The 18,068-nt window shown below is 42.9% G+C and overlaps 1 protein-coding gene across 3 annotated transcripts in view; it reads right to left on the bottom strand.

Annotated features, from left to right (window-relative positions):
- The window catches only part of GK5 (glycerol kinase 5), a 70,264-nt gene extending 57,172 nt beyond the window's left edge, over window positions 1-13,092 (bottom strand). The window contains exons 1-4 of one of the 3 annotated variants that reach the window (XM_077864881.1): window positions 12,879-13,007; window positions 11,384-11,479; window positions 3,724-3,817; window positions 1,871-1,946 (exon numbers count right to left, since the gene is read on the bottom strand). In XM_077864881.1, the coding sequence (XP_077721007.1) occupies window positions 1,871-1,932 (62 nt within the window). In that variant the 5' untranslated portion in view covers window positions 1,933-1,946; window positions 3,724-3,817; window positions 11,384-11,479; window positions 12,879-13,007. Of the gene's footprint in view, window positions 1-1,870; window positions 1,947-3,723; window positions 3,818-11,383; window positions 11,480-11,719; window positions 12,028-12,878 lie in introns of those variants that run through there. The other 2 variants (XM_077864879.1, XM_077864880.1) reach the window with 2 other exon arrangements.
- Window positions 13,093-18,068: the final 4,976 nt, after the last annotated feature.

The following is an 18,068-nucleotide window of genomic DNA, read 5'->3' as shown; positions in this document are numbered from 1 at the left end:
AATGTCAACAGTGCCACCATTTAGAAACCCTGATCTACACAGATGGCTTTAAGTCATTTATTCTTTCATCTAACCAATGTATTACCAATTTAAGACTTGCTCTGCCCAATGCAATGGGTGGGAAGTTTGGGGAAGACACCAAGGGACTAAAGATGCAGATCTGAGATGTATTATACTCTGAAAGGAGAGCCTACCTGGAGGAAAATGAGCCATGCCTTAGTTAAACCAGACAAATGTTCTCACTACCTTTGGGGTACCTCCACATTCACGTGTTCCAAACCAAACACTTTATCACATTCTCTTCTACCCACCCTCATCACCACCTAATACATTCCTCCTTGTGTGTTCTCTAGCATTTCAGTCCATATCGCCGCAAACGTCCAGGCCACAAATATTGGTCAATTTAAACTTCTTTCTCTTACCTAATACTGAATTAAACACCAAGTCCTGGGATCCCTGAGTGGCACAGCGGTTTAGCGCCTGCCTTTGGCCCAGGGCGCGATCCTGGAGACCCGGGATTGAATCCCACGTCGGGCTCCCGGTGCATGGAGCCTGCTTCTCCCTCTATGCCTATGTCTCTGCCTCTCTCTCGATGTGTGACTATCATAAATAAATAAAAATTAAAAAAAAAAAAAAAAAAACCGCCAAGTCCTTGTGACTTCACCCTGATTATGTTTCTTAAGCTTATCCTTACTCCCCTTATCTACCACCTCTCTTCCCCACAACCCCATGTTCAAGACACTCTTTGTGAAGTCTAGTGCTCTGTAACAATAAAACATTTTGTAGGGTTTTGTGGTTGTTGTTATTGTTTTTAAAGACACTCACATTGAGTGGCAATATGGGGATAGTGGAAAGAGCATATGTTTGGGGTCAAAAAAATAATTTGGAATCTTGGCTCTTTAGTAACTAAGTGTTCTTGAACCACTTATTTATTTCTCTGCACCTCAGTTTCTTTCTCTGTGAAAAAGACACAATACCCAAATAACAAGTTTGTTGGTTAGGATAATAGAACCTGAAATATCATAGATATTCACTATATAGTAGCCGTTATAATTGTTTTTTTTTTAATTTTATTATTTATTCATGAGATACAGAAAGAGAGAGAGAGAGGCAGAGACACAGGCAGAGGGAGAAGCAGGCTCCATGCAGGGAGCCTGATGTAGGACTTGACCCTAGGACCTCAGGATCACGCCCTGAGCCAAAGGCAGACGCTCAACCACTGAGCCACCCAGACGTCCCGATATAATTGTATCTAATCTATACATACCTGATATGCTGCAGGTATTTAAATATTAAATTTGGAGAAGACTGAAAATATAAACCATAATTATAGGATTGTCTTTATGAAACTTGCTAAGTTCTCCTGAATCTTTTTCAGTGTAAGCTAATTTTTAAGATTCCAATCCAGGCTTATTTGAAAAACTAATTCACATCTAAAGAAAGGAATGGAGAATTTTATTAACAGTATCAACACTTTTTATTATCATTTTATGTAAGTCAAGCCCAGATAACATGCAGGGATTGTATTTTTTTAAATTATTTATTTATTTACTCATGAAGGACACAGAGAGGCAGAGACATAGCAGAAAGAGAAGCAGGCTCCCTGTGGGGATCCCAATGGGGGACTTGATCCCAGGACCCCGGGGGGATCATGTCCTGAGCCAAAGGCAGACACTCAACCACTAAGCCCCCCAGGTGCCCCACAGGTAGTGTATTTTAAAATGCCAGAAAATAGGCCCACTTTCATCCCTCTTAGCCAAGTAAAACTTCTATTAATTCACAAATTTAAAACTTTCCATAGAGGTTTCCCATCAATATATTCGCTATGTATGGATCCAACAACAGAATGCTTATCACATAATGCACTTACTTGTTCCACGTAATAAAAGTTGCTCTCTGAGTTGAAATGCCAAGACCAACAATTTGATTCATCTCTATTCCAGCAACTGAAAATAAAGATAGGTAAAACATGTGTTTAGAAGCCAGTGAAGTTCTTCTTTACCATATTATAGTATGGGGAATAAATCATTCAATATAATCTTTAAGGAAAACATGGGTTTAGCATTTAATAACATAAGTGGAACTAATTAAGGAAGCATTACTAATGATTTTGTAATAATTTTTTACTTAAAGGGAAAAAGGTCATATTCTAAGAATAACAAAATGGCTTCCTGCTTTAAATGTCAGAAAAAAACCAAACACTACTCAAAGTAAGTCAGATTTTTATTTTCTTCTTGATAATACTAAAAAATTGCTGGGGATCCCTGGGTGGCTCAGCAGTTTAGCACCTGCCTTCGGCCCAGGGCATGATCCTGGAGTCCCAGGATCGAGTCCCACATCGGGCTCCCTGCATGGACCCTGCTTCTCCCTCTGCCTGTGTCTCTGTCTCTCTCTCTGTGTCTCTCATGAATAAATAAATAAAATCTTTAAAAAAAATACTAAAAGACCAGATCTTAATACAAGTAATGATCAATCTATGAAAATAAATAAAGGGAAACCTCTCTAAAATGCAGTCAGGGCCATACCACTGGGCCAATTACAGGAAGACCTATCAATTACAGACCGCAGAATAAGCCTCAGCAGGAAAAAGTCGGCAATTATAGGTCTCAGCAGGAAAAGATGTACATTGTATCACCTATAATAAATCTACCCCAGCCAATCAGAAACCATCATCACCCTGAACTCTTGCTTTTCTCCAATGGACTATAGTTCAAAACAACCCTTCCCAACTTCTCTCTCCTTTTCCACAAAATAACAAACCAATCCTTAAATGGGTCAAAAAAAAAAAAAAAAAGAGTTTGTAAAGAATGGGAAACACTGCTAAACATGTTTGAATCTGGGAGAAAGGCATACAGGTGTTCCATGTACTATTCGTGCAGCTTTTTAAAATAAGTTTTGAAATATTTCAAACCAAAATGGCAAGAAGGAAAAGCAATTCAGCCATAAAAATGAAGTAAAAGATCTTTCAGAATTTACAATTACAAGTCATCTTTTGCCATGTTCTTAAAGAAAGCTACACTGAAAATGTCCTTAAAGAGCTAAGATTTCCTACCGTAGTTATGGCCAGGACAGCACTTGGCATCGAGGCCACGCAGAAAAACGAAAACAAAAACAAAAACTTAACAGTAAACGTTAACTTGGGGAGCGTGGGTGGGCTCAGCTGGCTAAGCACCTGCCTTCAGCTCAGGTCCTGATCCCAGGGTCTTGGGGATTGAGCCCTGCCTCAGGCTCCCTGCGGAGCCAGCTTCTCCCACACCCTCTACCCTTCCCCCTGCTTGTGCAAGCTCTATCTTGCAAAAAAAAGTGAGTGAATAAAAAAAGTTAATAAATAAAATGTTAAATCTTTTTTTTTTTAAGCAGTAAAGGTAACTCAGCTGTAAATTCCTGAGAGCAGAAATTATGTGTTATAATTTTGTTTTAAACCTCTGGTATTTTGTACACAAACAGGAAGTTGACCTAGCACTAGTCACAACCTGGGATGAAGAAGGAAAGTCAGCCTTTATACTGTACCCAAAAAGATTTAAACCAAAGGACAGAGTTGCTGTTACCTTTCCTTAATTGTAAACCACAGATGTCTGCCAAAAAATACTGAGAAACTGTGACCCTAGTAAAATACCATTTGCATAATTTTCATTAGGAAACCCACAAAATTCTATAGACTGAGAGGAAAACTCTTATTACAAATAAAATATGCTTTATTATTATTTTTTCCAGTCTAATTACCTCTTACAGATTCTTTTATTACAGTCACAAACTGAAGCCAGAGGGCATCAGGATCAATTTCAACCCAGCCAGCTTGAGGATAAAGACTTTCTACCTATTTAGAAAAAAGAGAAAATTTAGTAAAAACATTAGATCAGGTCAATAATACCTGGGTCTTAAATTTTTTTTAATGTTTAAAATGATTAACAACATGATTTCATTCATTATCTAATTCATTTTTATTGTTAAAATGGAAAATATTTTTAAAAGTTTTCTTTAGTTCATGAGTTTGCAGAAAATTTTAGCTTTCTTTATTTTATATTTACTTTCCAAGTTTATCTTTATTTTCCAAGGTTTCTATAATGAAAATGTACTATTTAAAAAAAAAATTTTTTTAAACAAAAATAAACAAAGTACCAAAGTGTGCTGCAGACTATGACAGAAAGCATACTCCACTCTGTCTCTATCACTGAATGAAGAGATAAAATCTGGACCCAACGCAGGGAGCAGCTATTATGTGGACTCTAACAAGTATACACTGGAAAGAAGATGGGGGAAGATAAGAATCCAAGTTCTGATAAGTGGTGGTGAGCTTCCCATTTTTTTCCTGATATTTTCTGACCTGGACTCAAAGCAATCCATAAAACAAAAAATGGGTACCAGGGTGCAATGGAAACTCCAGGAGAAGTCCCCATATTTCTTTTTCTCTCCCACTTGCCTCTACACTTTTGTACCCAGGCTATCTTGTAGTAGTGGTTGCACCAGTAATCCTAAGTACTTAAGATACTGAAGGAGGGAGGAGGTGTGGCCCAAGACCTCCACGGTTTTTCTGCTCTCTCTGTGCTCCCAGCTGGGGGCATCCGAAGTGCTGGCAGTGTAGGGTAATAAGAGCTCCAGCTTTCTGGCAAGAGGAGCCAAAAGGGGAAGCTCGGGGAACCAAAAAGTACCAGGACAATTTCAGAGAAAGAGGAACTTGGGAAAGCTGCTCTGGAAAGTTGTGTATGAACTCTGAAGCTCACCTCGAAGCTGTACATGAGTGAATATATGCTAAACAGCACAGCAAAGATGTTGACAACTAAGGGACAGCCCTACCCAGGTGGCAGACCAACTCCTGGGTGGCACATACAAAGGGCATATGCAAATAGTACCGCTGCCAGGATTCTGGAAAAGACAACCACTGAAGCCAAAGTCCATAGAAGACTTGGCAGAATTTGTAGCCTGAACCCAACTGCATTAAAGGCCCGGTAAAAGAAAAAAATATCAACATTCATCATAGGATTTACACAAGGCGCAGAGTCTTATAACACAATATTCAAAATGTCCATGATATAATCTGAAATTACAAGGTATATGAAGAACTGGAAAAATTTCACATGGGAAAAGATAATAGATACTAATGCCAAGATGACAGATATCTGACCAAGACTTCACAGCAGCGATTATAAAAATGTTCCAAGAAGAAAGGGCAAATTCTTTTGAGACAAATGGCAAGATAGAAAGTCTCAGCCAAGAAACATAAGACAAAAAGAAAAATAAAATTTTTAGAATTAAAAACTACAGTAATTAGGAGAATGGAAGAAATGGAGAGATGCTGGTCAAGGGGTGCAAACTTTCAGTTATAAGATGAATAAGTACTAGAGACCTAACATACAGCATGGTGACTATATAGTTAATAACAGTGTATCATACACTTGAAATTTGCTAGGAGAGCAGTTCTCAAGCGTTCTTAACACATATACACATACACAAATAGTAACTATGTGAGGTAATGGGTATGTTAATTAGCTCGATTGTGGTAATCATTTCACTATGCATATGGGTACCAAAACATCATGTTGTACACCTTACCTATATACAACTTTTATTTGTCAATCATACCTCAATAAAACTGGAACAAATCAGTTAAGAAAAGAAAAATATAACAATCCAAATAAAAAACATACTGGATGGCTCAATAGTAGAATAAAGATAACAAGAAAGCCAGTAAACCAAAGATAGATAGATCAATAGAAATTATCAAACTTAAATAATAGAAAGAGGGATGCCTGGGTGGCACAGTGGTTGAGCAACTGCCTTTGGCTCAGGGCGTGATCCCGAGGTCCTGGGATCAAGTCCTACATCCAGCTCCCCACAGGGAGCCTGCTTTTCCCTCTGCCTGTGTCTCTGCCTCTCTGTGTCTCATGAATAAATAAATAAAATCTTTAAAAAATAATAATAGGAATAGGAAAAAATATTGGAAAAAAAGAATGAATAAAGCCTCAGGAGGCAGGAGAAAAAGGTCATCAGATTCCTCAAAGAAGGAAAAAAAAAAAAAGAGTTCAGTGCAAAAAAAAAAAATTACTTCGGAGAAGTAATAGTGCTAAAAACTTTCCATGTTCAGCAGAAGATTTAAAATCTGTATATTTGGGGCACCTGTGTGGCTCAGTCATAGAAGTGTCTCCCTTCAGCTCAGGCCATGATCCTGGGGTCCTGGGATCAAGCCCCACATCAGGCTCCCTGCTCAGCGAGAAGCCTGCTTCTCCCTCTGCCTCTGCCTGCCACTCCCTCTGCCTGTGCGTGCTCTCTCTCTATCTCTCTCTGTCAAAAAAATAAATAAAATCTAAAAATAATAATAATTAAGATAAAATAAAATCTATATATTCAAGAAACTTAGAAGACTTCTAAAAGGATAAGTCCAAAGCATTACATATCCAGACCCAGCATAACTAAAATGCTAAAACCCAAAAACTAGGGAAAAATCGTGAAAGCGGCCACACGTAACAATGATTCTTTATAACTGTGGCTTTCTCATCAGAGCCATGGAAGCCAGGAGGAAGTGGCTCAACATTTTAAAAATGCTAAAGAAATGCTATCTACAATTATATATCAAATACCCAGTGTGTTTGTAGATACAAACATGATGATTCTAAAATTTATAGGAAAAACAAAAGAACTAAAATAACTACAACAATGTTGACAGAGAATAAAACTGAAGGAATCACACTACCCAACTTTAATATAATGTTACATTAATCAAAACAATGTGCGGGATCCCTGGGTGGCGCAGCGGTTTGGCGCCTGCCTTTGGCCCAGGGCGCGATCCTGGAGACCCGGGATCGAATCCCAGGTCGGGCTCCCGGTGCATGGAGCCTGCTTCTCCCTCTGCCTGTGTCTCTGCCTCTCTCTCTCTCTCTCTGTGACTATCATAAATAAATGAAAGTTAAAAAAAAAAAAATCTATAAAAAAAAAAAAAAAAAACAATGTGCTACTACCAAAAAATTGGGGGCGCCTGGGGGGCTCAGTTGGTTGAGCATCTGACTTTTGATTTTGGCTTAGGTCATGATCTCAGGGTGTTGAGATCAAGCCCCATGTTGGGCTCAGTGCTCAGTCTGCTCTCCCTCCTCCCGCTTGTGTTCGCTCTCTCTCCCTCTCTAAAATAAATATACAAAGTAATTTTTAAAAAATAGACAAATGCTATCAATGGAACAGAGTCCAGAAACAGACCCACACAAATATAGCTAAAATCAACTAGCTATTTATTTATTTTTAACAAGTGTATACAAGGTAATTCAATGGAAAAAAGCTTTTTCAACAGTTGGAACAATCAGACATTCATATGCAAAAAAATTAACTTTAACCTCACATCTTACACAAAACTTAACTCAAAATTGATCACATAAAACTGTAAAATGTTTGGAAGAAAACAAGGGAAAAAGTTCTTTGTGATGTGGGTTTAGGCGAAGAGCTCTTTGACATGACACCAAATGTACCACTCATAAAACAGAGAAATTGATAAATTGGACTTTATCAAAATTAAAAACATTTGACCTACAAAAGAAAAGGTAAAGAAAATTAAAAGACAAAGTGAAGATTCATTTAAAATATCTGTAAATCATCCATCTAACACAGGACTTGCATTTAGGATATATGAAGAAATCCCAAAATTCAACAGTATGAAAACAAAACAACCCAATTAAAAAATGAGCAAAAGACTTGAACAGGCACTTCACCAAAGAAGATATACATGGATAGCAAATATACATAGAAAATATCCCACATCATTAAACATTAGGGAAATCCAAATCAAAACCATAATGAGATACCACTACACCTATTAGAATGCGTAAAATAAAAACTACAAATAATTTCAAGTGTCAGTGAAGAACATGTGGAACTCTTATGCATACTGATGGGAATGCAAAATGGTACAGCCATTCTAGAAAAGTGTGGTAGTTGTTTGTTAAGTTAAATATTCACTTACTATATGACCCAATCATACCACTTGCAGGTATTTATTTACTCTAGAGAAATAAAAACTCAGGTTCATATTAAAATCTGTACACAAATGGTTACTGCAGCTCTAGCCAAAATCACCAGAAACACAGATACAACCCAAATGTACTTCAACTGGTGAATGAATGTGTCACATCCGTCTAATGGGTTACTACTTGGAAATAAAAAGAAATGAACTACTGATATACATAATATGGACAAATCTCAAAGGCATTATGCCAAAAAAAGCCAGTCTTTGAAGGCTAGTGACTGTATTTTTCCATTTATAGGACATTCTCAAAAAGAAAAAGCTATATACATGGAAAATAGATCAGGGTTAGGTATGGGAGGAATAGGTCTACAAAGGGCTAGCACAAGGGAGTTTGTTGGATTACTCCTACATGGGCTAAAAAAAATCATAGAACTTATTCACCAAAAAGGCAATTTTACTGTATGTTAATTAAAAAAAAAAAAAAAAAAAAGCCATGGCTTCAGTTTAACATGATGGCTTGAATCCACATATCTTATCTCCAATTCCTCTCAAAATTCCATTAAAATAAAAACATTAAAAAGGTTTATGCAGGGGCTCCTGAGTGGCTCAATTAAGTTCAGGTCATGATCCCAGGTACCTGGGATCCAGCCCCGTGTTGGGCTTCCTGCTCAGCAAGGAGCCTGCTTCTCCCTCAACTCACGTTCTCACTTGCTCTGCTTTCTCTCTCTCTCTCTCTCAAATAAATAAAAATCTAAAAAAAAAAAAAAAAAAAAGTTTTATGCAGAGAGACAATGCTAAGAGAGCAAACAGGTTCAGACCAGGTTTTAACAAATGTTTTTATATGAACAGTGAGTGGGTGGTGGCACATGGTTAAACAGAGGAGAAAACTGATCCTTCACTCCCTGCTCAGATTACACCACATCTTTGCTCAACCCCTGGCAGAGATTCTATGGTAAAGCCTTGAAAATTAGAGGTACCTCCAAAGACTGAGATGCCAGATGGGACTGAACACAAGATTTGTTCAAAGTCTTTATAAGGATCCCCAATCCTTTCCTTCAGCCAGATCACTGCCCCTCCCTAAACAAGCCGAAGATAAAAGGTTTACCCTCCAAAAGGACTGAATCAGAAGAGTTCTTTCTTTGCAAAAATCAGATATAGCTGAGTAGAGTAAGACTATTTAGTGGTACTGAAAATATGAACCAATAACCAACCAAAGATCAGACATGTAAGAAAAGGCCAAAATAAAGAAAACAAAGGAATCCTGAGGCAACAGTGATTATGTGGGGAGCATGATGGTGACAAAATCCAATAGAAAAAAAAAAATCTACTACTCCCCAGTAAATTCTCAGAGACAGGCTTAACAAAATCTATTCCCCTTCTATCAAATGATACTCGGTTTTTTTTGCTATGCAAGACTTTCATGACCACAGACGAATGCCTCAACTGCAATAACACTTCCTCATCACAAAAAACTCAATGTGGATATCACTGAGTCAAACCTACAAATCTTCAGACTTGCCGGTGGCACTCCAGCATCACTCCCCCCACTCCAACCCAGAGAGTTCACTATATCCAAACATGTCACAATAGTGAAATCTCCTCCCATACCGAAGAAAGACCAAACTGAAATTAGACAAGAGGATAGCCAAAGCAAGGAGGATGATTTGTTTGCTGATTACAAACAAAAGACAAAAACCAGAATCTTTCAAGATTGTCCAGAAGGGTGGGTACACAACAGTAGAGATTATACTGCTTTCTTTGGACTGGCCTTTCTGTGCTGTTCTTCCAGGATGTTATTGCCCTTTACAGTTTCTCACAAATAGCATGATGGTCCAACTGGGAACTTGATAAACTTTCTCCTTAAAACTAGAAACATCAGGGACACCTGGGTGGCTCAGTGGTTGAGCATCTGCCTTCCACTCAGGGCGTGATCCCAGGGTCCTGGGATCCAGTCCCGCATTGGACTCCCCACAGGGGAGCCTGCTTCTCCCTCTACCTATGTCTCTGCCTCTCTGTGTTTCTCATGAATAGATAAAATTTTTTTTAAAAAAAAAACTAGAGGGATCCCTGGGTGGCGCAGCGGTTTGGCGCCTGCCTTTGGCCCAGGGCGCGATCCTGGAGACCCGGGATCGAATCCCACGTCGGGCTCCCGGTGCATGGAGCCTGCTTCTCCCTCTGCTTGTGTCTCTGCCTCTCTCTCTCTCTCTCTCTCTCTCTGTGACTATCATAAATAAATAAAAATTTAAAAAAAAAATTAAAAAAAAAAACTAGAAACATCAAATATTGACATGTGGATTTTCAAATCTTAATACTATATTCTAGTGTCTAATACCAATATTTAAGAATCTATACAAAGACTTTTTTTAAAAAAATACAAACTATAAAAATAAAATGAGAAATACAAATTATAGAAAAAGCCTAAAAATGTATCTCTGCTGTTAAAAAATGAATGCCACAAGAAATAAAACTAGTTTTCTGAGAGGCCTGGTACCAACTTCCCAACATAAAGGGTTCACGTTTGCAATTTCAATTTTATTTTATTTTTTTATTTTTTTAAAGACTTTATTTATTTATTTATTCATGAGAGACACACACAGAGAGGCAGAGACATAGGCAGAGGGAGAAGCAGGCTCCCTGCAGGGAGCCCGATGTGGGACTCGGTCCTGGGATTCCAGGATCACACCCTGGGCTAAAGACGAAGGCAGGCACTAAACCGCTGAGCCACCCATGGATCCCCCAATTTCAATTTTAGTTAAAAGACCAATACAGCCTATTTTGTTTTTGTCTCTAAGGGTGATCTCTTCACTTTTTCCTTCTCTGTCTCTCTTTTAAGCTATCTGCTGGGCAGTATCCATCGAACCCTATACTAAGTGGTCTTGGGTTTCTATTACATATAGCCTTACCATCATATTAGCAGAGGTGTGGTTTTTAGCTTGAGAAAATAAAAGTCGAAGCAAACTGAATTCCTGATACTTTAAGTGCAATTCAATGATTTATTCTGTATCCATGAGGTAATAAATCAGGTGCTAAGTAGCAATGTAGGCCAACAAGACTCTTTTTCTCAAAGAACTTCAGCTATCTGAAGTAAATGACCAAGTTCGGATTGTTCTTTTCTAATTTCTAATTCATTATGAGCAAACAATTTTTTTTGGACCAACAACTTTTAAGACACAAAGTAATTTTCCAGGAAAAAATTACACATAAAATAAAATCCCAAATGTTTCATTAAGGTCAACAGACATAAGATTACTCTATTAACTGCTACGCAAGTTTCTAAATCTTAGTTTCTTCATCTCTACCCCAGGTGCCCAGGAACTACAACTTAAGAAGCACTGCTATGAACTCTTACCACAGTTGGAGAGCCATTGCTATAAACTCAATTCAAATGTTTTGCCCTTTGAGGGCAGGGACTTTTTATATTTTTATTAACTCACTTACCTTTCCAGACACTTCATGGTTGAGAGTCTGAGCAAAACCATTCTAGTCTCCTACTCACAGCAATTTTGATTCACCTGTCTGATTCCTACCTCATTTCTAAAAAAAAAAAAAAAAAAAAAAAGTGTAATCATGTACCCCAAATCCCACAGCAACTGAAACTTTGTATTTCCTGACAATCCATATCTCCTTTTGGTTCCAAATACTTCAATGCAAAAAAAAAAAAAAAAAAAAAAACTCTGCCTAAAACAAAAGTACTTTGTGTCTAGGATTATGAGGAAGAGTGTGTGAAAAGTATCACTGTGTTGTGATAAAGACTCATAAAAAGATAAGACGCACACAGCCTCTGAAGCACAGTGTTCTCTCAAGTTGGGGGAGGGATGGCATGTGTAGGGCCGGTGTGCAGGGTCTCTGTACAGGTGGCCGGCCTGAAAGGTTGCTGCTGATGCCAGCTCGGGGTCCTGGTCGGGAAACCACACTGAAATGAAACTCTCCCATTTTCTCAAAGCAGTCACTTGGCCAGATGGGTCCCTGGGCAACTGCCGCGATTGTAAAACACAGTCAAGGGGTTGGGAAGAAGGGTGAGAGCCGAGCCACCGCGAGGGTCCAGTGCTGCTGGGAAGGGGTAACTAATGGCTCCTCACGTGCAACGTAACAAGATGCTGCCCTCGGGAGGAAGGGTAGGAACACCACGTCCCATCAACGTTATCTTTGGCGCGCTCGCACAAATCCACACTTCACTAAAGCCAACAGCAGGAGCGCACCAATCTTCTGGTCGCTGCACCCCTAACGAGGGTTGGGCCAAGTGTCCCAGACCAGAAGGAGGTGTGTTTCGAATCAAGGCTCCGAGATGCAAAAGGAGAAACGCGATGACGACGCCGCCTTCACAACCTGTCCCAGAGGAGACCTCGCGTATCCGCGGAAATCCAGGCGCGCAGGTGAGGACCGGGCGCCTGGAGCGGCAGTTCGGAGACAGCACCGCTGAAGAACGGACGATACGTTCTATCAAGACCCGAGCGTTTTAAAAGTAAATAAACACCAGGGGTTGGAAGCCTACGGAGCAGGTGCGGGGAAGCCCTCGCAAGCCGCGAAGTCCCTTCGGGCCGGACGTGCGCGGCGTGCCCTGCGCCGCCCCGCGGTGCCCCGCTGCCCTGCGCTGCTCCCCGCTGCTCCCCGCTGCCCTGCGCTGCTCCCCGCTGCTCCCCGCTGCCCTGCGCTGCTCCCCGCTGCTCCCCGCTGCCCTGCGCTGCTCCCCGCCGCCCCCCGCTGCCCGGCGAGGGTCTGCAGCACACACCTCCCCCCCCACCCCGAGGCGACTCGGCCGCAGACAGGCGAGCGCAGCACCCCGGGGCACAGGCCCGCCCCTCCCGCCCGCAGCCAGCACCGGAAGGACGCGCAGGCTTCAGCCCCGCCCGGGGCGGGAATCCGCCCGCCCGCTCGCCCCCGGCGCCTAGACCCGGGACGCGCTCCGCCACCCCGACGCCCGCTCCCGGGTCACCTTCTGCGCGCTGGAGCCGCGAATCAGCGTCGCGTGGTCATAGACGTGGCAGCGGATCACCGAGCTGCCCACGTCGAGCCCCAGCACGAAGCCCGCGGGAGTCGGGCCCGCCGCGCTCCGCTCCGGCCGCCTCTTCTCCGGGACCGCGCGCAGCCCCGACATCCCGCCCCCCGCCAGCCTCTCGGCCTCCGCCGCCCGGCGAGCCGGCCGCGCTTATAAAGGCCCGCGCCTCAGGGGCCGAGCGCGCCCCGCGGGGCCGCCGCCCCCGGCCCGCCCCTCCGCGAGATCCCGGGAAACGGCCCCGCCCCCGCCGCGGCCCCGCCCCCGACGCCGTGACGTCACGGCCGCGCAGGAGCCCTGTCGAGGCGCGTGCGGGGGGGGGGGAGGGGGCGGGGGGCGCGGGGCGGCGAGCGCGTCCCCAGGGCGGTGCCCGCGTTTACTTTGAGCCGTACTTGCAGTTTATGAACATCTATCAAGAAAAATATTTTTTTTCTTTTTTTGTTCTATTAAGGAAAATAAAGTGAGGGCAGCCCCGGTGGCGCCGCGGTTTAGCGCCGCCTGCAGCCCGGGGCGTGATGCTGGAGACCCGGGGTCGAGTCCCGCGTCGGGCTCCCTGCGTGGAGCCTGCTGCTCCCTCTGCCTGTGTCTCTGCCTCTCTCTCTCTATGAATAAATAAATCTTAAAAAAGAAAAATAAAGTGACCTGAAAAGAAATCCGGAATGCAGCCTAAAGTATATATTGATAAATAAAGTCCATGCCCCCCCCCCCCAAGACTACTCTCCCAAGTTAACCTGTTAAATGTGCACATAAAGGGGATCCCTGGGTGGCCCAGCAGCTTAGCGCCTGCCTTTGCCCGGGGCCTTGACCCTGGAGACCCGGGATCCAGTCCCACGCCGGGCTCCTTGCATGGGGCCTGCTTCTCTCTTGGCCTGTGTCTCTGCTTCTTTGTGTGTGTGTCTCTCATGAATAAATGAATAACAATGAATAAATGAATAACATTTTTTTTAAAATGTGCACATAAAATACTCGTTAATAAATGCTCGTGAATGTAATGACACACAAAGCCTAAGACCTTCCCCGGCCCTCTGCTGGGGAAGAAGGCACACAGCATCCGGTGGCCTCTGACCATCAAGCGCCCGCCTTCACCCCACCCCCCAGCCTCACGGGTTACCTGGAAGAGCCCAGGGCAGAAAGGAGGCCTATGGCAATTTCGAGACTCCTGTAGCTTTAGTTTACCTTCCCAGAGCAAAGGGGCCTTCCTGGGAGGTAGTCCAGCTCCCAAGGTACAAGCCTGATGGGTAGGGAGCCGGGGGATGCTGACTGCTGCCTCAGCCACCTCTCCATCCCCAGGAGCACTCCCCAAACACCAGAGTCTGAAAATATTCATTATCTACTTTTTGTAAGGTTAGGAAGGTAATATGGATATGTGCCTTTTGTGAAAATAGTTTAACAGTGCAATTAAATAGCAAAAGATCTTCATTTTGAACCAAATTGTTCTTTTGACCAAACCGGGGTATTAACCAACTTGCTTTCAGACCATTTTACAAAAACTGGGCTCTTTGGCCATATTACTGGAAGCTTAGAATGTACACTTCAGACATAAAAGTTCATGTTTTCTCTCTGTACCCTGTTCCTGTCCAATCATAATCATTTATTCCAAATGGCCTCAGGATTGCTTTCACCAATGGTGAAGTTCAGCATTTTGGTGATTCATAGATATGTTAATTCTCAGTAGTATAATGAAATAAATGACTAATGGGTCGTGTCCTGGGTCGAGTTTCCAAGAGAAACAGACACAATACGATAGAAAGGGAAGAAGAGGAAGAGATTGAGATTTTAAGGTATTGCATCACATGCTTGTATGGGTGGAAAGTTCCAGAAATCTGTAGGGGGGGCTGAAAGGCTAAGAATTCAGGTTAAGAGTTGATGTTACAGTCTTGAATCTTACAGGACAGCAGCTGGCAACCCAGGCAGGGTTTCTATGTTGCAATCTGGAAAAACCTTTCTTGTTTGGGAAACCTCAGGCTTTGCTCTTAAGGCCTTCAACTGATTGGACGAGGCCCACCAACATTAGGAAGGGCAGTTTGGTTTACTCAATGTCTGTTGATTTAAATGTTAATTACATCTAAAAAGTACCTCACAACAATACCTAGACTGGTGTTTGACCATACAACTGGGTGCCCACACAGTGTGCCCATGAGCCTAGCCAAGTTGATATATAAGATCAACTATCACCTGTCCTCTTTCACAACAGAGAACACTGTTTTGGATTCCCTGATATTAATATTTAGCATATTTCTCAAAGTCATAGCTCTTGGGCTTCTTGGACCCTGACAGTTTCTTTGTGATCCTTTTCATAAATTGAAATCAATTATCTAGGGATCCCTGGGTGGCGCAGCGGTTTGGCGCCTGCCTTTGGCCCAGGGTGCGATCCTGGAGACCCGGGATCGAATCCCACATTGGGCTCCCGGTGCATGGAGCCTGCTTCTCCCTCTGCCTGTGTCTCTGCCTCTCTCTCTCTCTCTCTGTGAGACTATCATAAATAAATAAAAATTTATTAAAAAAAAAAGAAATCAATTATCTTGAGTATTATCAAATTACATAGAATGTGAAAACAAGGACTTTAGCAACCACTAGTGTTTCTTAATCTGTTTCCAATCTTGAACAACTTTGAGACCCTGATGGATGCTGTCTTCTGAGAATATGCTTATATACACAAAATTTGTCATATAATTTCAAGTGTTGGGTATGGGATAATCTAAACATAAAGATCTCAGGTTAAAATTCCTGGACGGGGATCCCTGGGTGGCGCAGCGGTTTAGCGCCTGCCTTTGGCCCAGGGCGCGATCCTGGAGACCCGGGATCGAATCCCACGTCGGGCTCCCGGTGCATGGAGCCTGCTTCTCCCTCTGCCTATGTCTCTGCCTCTCTCTCTCTCTCTCTCTCTCTCTCTCTCTGTGTGACTATCATAAATAAGTAAAAATTTAAAAAAAAATAAAATTCCTGGACGGACTATTGCCTGGGAGAGGGTTGGCAACAAAGGGATACTGTGTTTCTTCCATGTTCATTGTTCTATGCTGACATCTCTTATCCTGCTTTGCTCTCAGGGTAAGGAGCATGTGGGCTCTGAGGCACAGGGCTCACAAACTCTGAAGGTCCCTTTGTTAGCAGATGAGTCCATTGTTCTTGATTCAGAGACCACTGCTGCTCTGAGCTCCATCACCTGGTGGCCTTGGTCTTCATATGGCTCCTCACATTCTGGCTTGGCCTCAGAAGTCACTCATGAGGATGCTCTCCCAGGCTTTTCCTCAGCATTGCCACTCCTTATATTTTATTCTCTTATAGTAGAGCCCAGGATTACAAATCATTGTACTAACCTTGCACACTCTCAAGAACTTGGATCCAATTCCAGTTCCACTAGATCAGAAAGTACACCTGGGCCACCACACGCTATAAGGAAAATGAATGGTGCTTCAGGGCTGAACCCAGAAACCTCAAGGCCTTCCCACCTCCAAGAAAACTAGTCATGGGCCATTCCCTGCTAGGGTGACCAGCTGTCCCAGTTTGCCATAGACTGGGGAGTCTCTTAAAACACAGGATTTGAAATGCTAAAACCAGGATAGTCCTCACTATTCAGAGGCTCTTGGGATCCACAGGTGATTTTCTTTTTTTTTTAAAATATAATCCTTTTTTTAAGATTTTATTTATTTATTAATGAGAGACACACACACACAGAGGTGGAGACACAGGCAGAGGGAGAAGCAGGTTCCATGTAGGGAGCCCGATGAGGGACTCAATCCTGGGACTCCTGGATCACGCCCCAAGCCAAAGGCAGACACTCAACTGCTGAGCCACCCAGGTGTCCCGACACAGGTGATTTTCCTTGGGACCCTGGCTACCTTATGTGTAAGTAGGAGTCAGCCATCACTTCTAGACGTGAGCTCCTTGAGTACAGAGATGGGTACTTAGTCTTCCTTTTTTTCCCCTCCAAGACACACAAAGTAATGGCTCAATGACTGAATGAATGAACAAATAAAGTAGTATGTTCAAGTCCCTGTCAGATTCATCTGTGTGACTTGGCCACAAGATGCATAGAGTTAGGAGCCCTTCCTAGTCCCCGCATGAATCTGGTATGTTGTCATAGGCCCACCAGTGCGGACCTCCTATTGTGTAAAGGTGTGGAGTTGTGCTGGCGGTCTGCTACCAGGAACCAAGCCCTGGATACCCACATGAATATCGAGCCACCTCCTTTTTGAACCCTTATTTTATGAGCTCTGCCTAATTTATATTAGACTTCTGCCTCAGTTTCCTGATCTGTATTCACTCCTGACTGTCTGGAGCCCTAGCCTAAACACCACCATATAGTTAATGAAGCTTACGCTTCACATCCCTCATTTGCATGAGTAGGGACTGCCAAGATCCTAAGATGAGCCGTAACAAACTTTTCAGAGTCCCATGCTTTACAGGATTTGCAAAAGTGAATCATTTTTGCATTTTGTGTGTGTGTGTGTGTGTTTTGTTTTCTTTTTTCATTTTTGTATTTTTTTAAGTAGGCTCCCCAAATTATGCAAGCTTCAGATCCCACAAAACTATAATCTTCTTGACTTTATATAGTGAGAGCTCAGGAATTCCCTCTTTCTCAATGCCTGGACTCACTCTTCTGGACCCCATGTGGTGGTCCCAAATGCTGCCACGCACCCACTCTAAGTACCACAACCCAGACTTGCTGATCTGAGCCCCCTGAACACTGATGGCTGAGATCAAGTCTGCCCTCCGTACACAGCCTGAGTGATCATGGTGGTAAACACTGGCACCCCTCCTTGGAGCCATATTAATCAAGCCCTGCCCATACCTCACCAGTGTTAGCTGAGGTCCTTGCCTGTCTTGCTGTTAAAGCCCATTCACACTCGGAAGCAGTCAAACCAGAAGGAATGAGAACCAAGAACTTCAAATTCTTGGGCCTGAAGCCCATCAAGATCTGAAAGTAAAAGAGCACTTTGGACCCCACCAAAATCAAGGGGAGAATTGGGAATTGAAAGGAAGAATAGCAGGACGCCTGGGTGACTCAGTGGTTGAGGGTCGGCCTTTGGCTCAGGGCATGATCCCGGGGTCCTGGGATTGAGTCCCACATCGGGCTCCCTGCCTGGAGCCTATTTCTCCCTCTGCCTAAGTCTCTGCCTCTGTGTGTGT

This window comes from Canis aureus, chromosome 22 (assembly GCF_053574225.1).
Source record: "Canis aureus isolate CA01 chromosome 22, VMU_Caureus_v.1.0, whole genome shotgun sequence".
NCBI lineage: Eukaryota > Metazoa > Chordata > Mammalia > Carnivora > Canidae > Canis > Canis aureus.
This window is presented reverse-complemented; position numbering and strand designations above follow the sequence as displayed.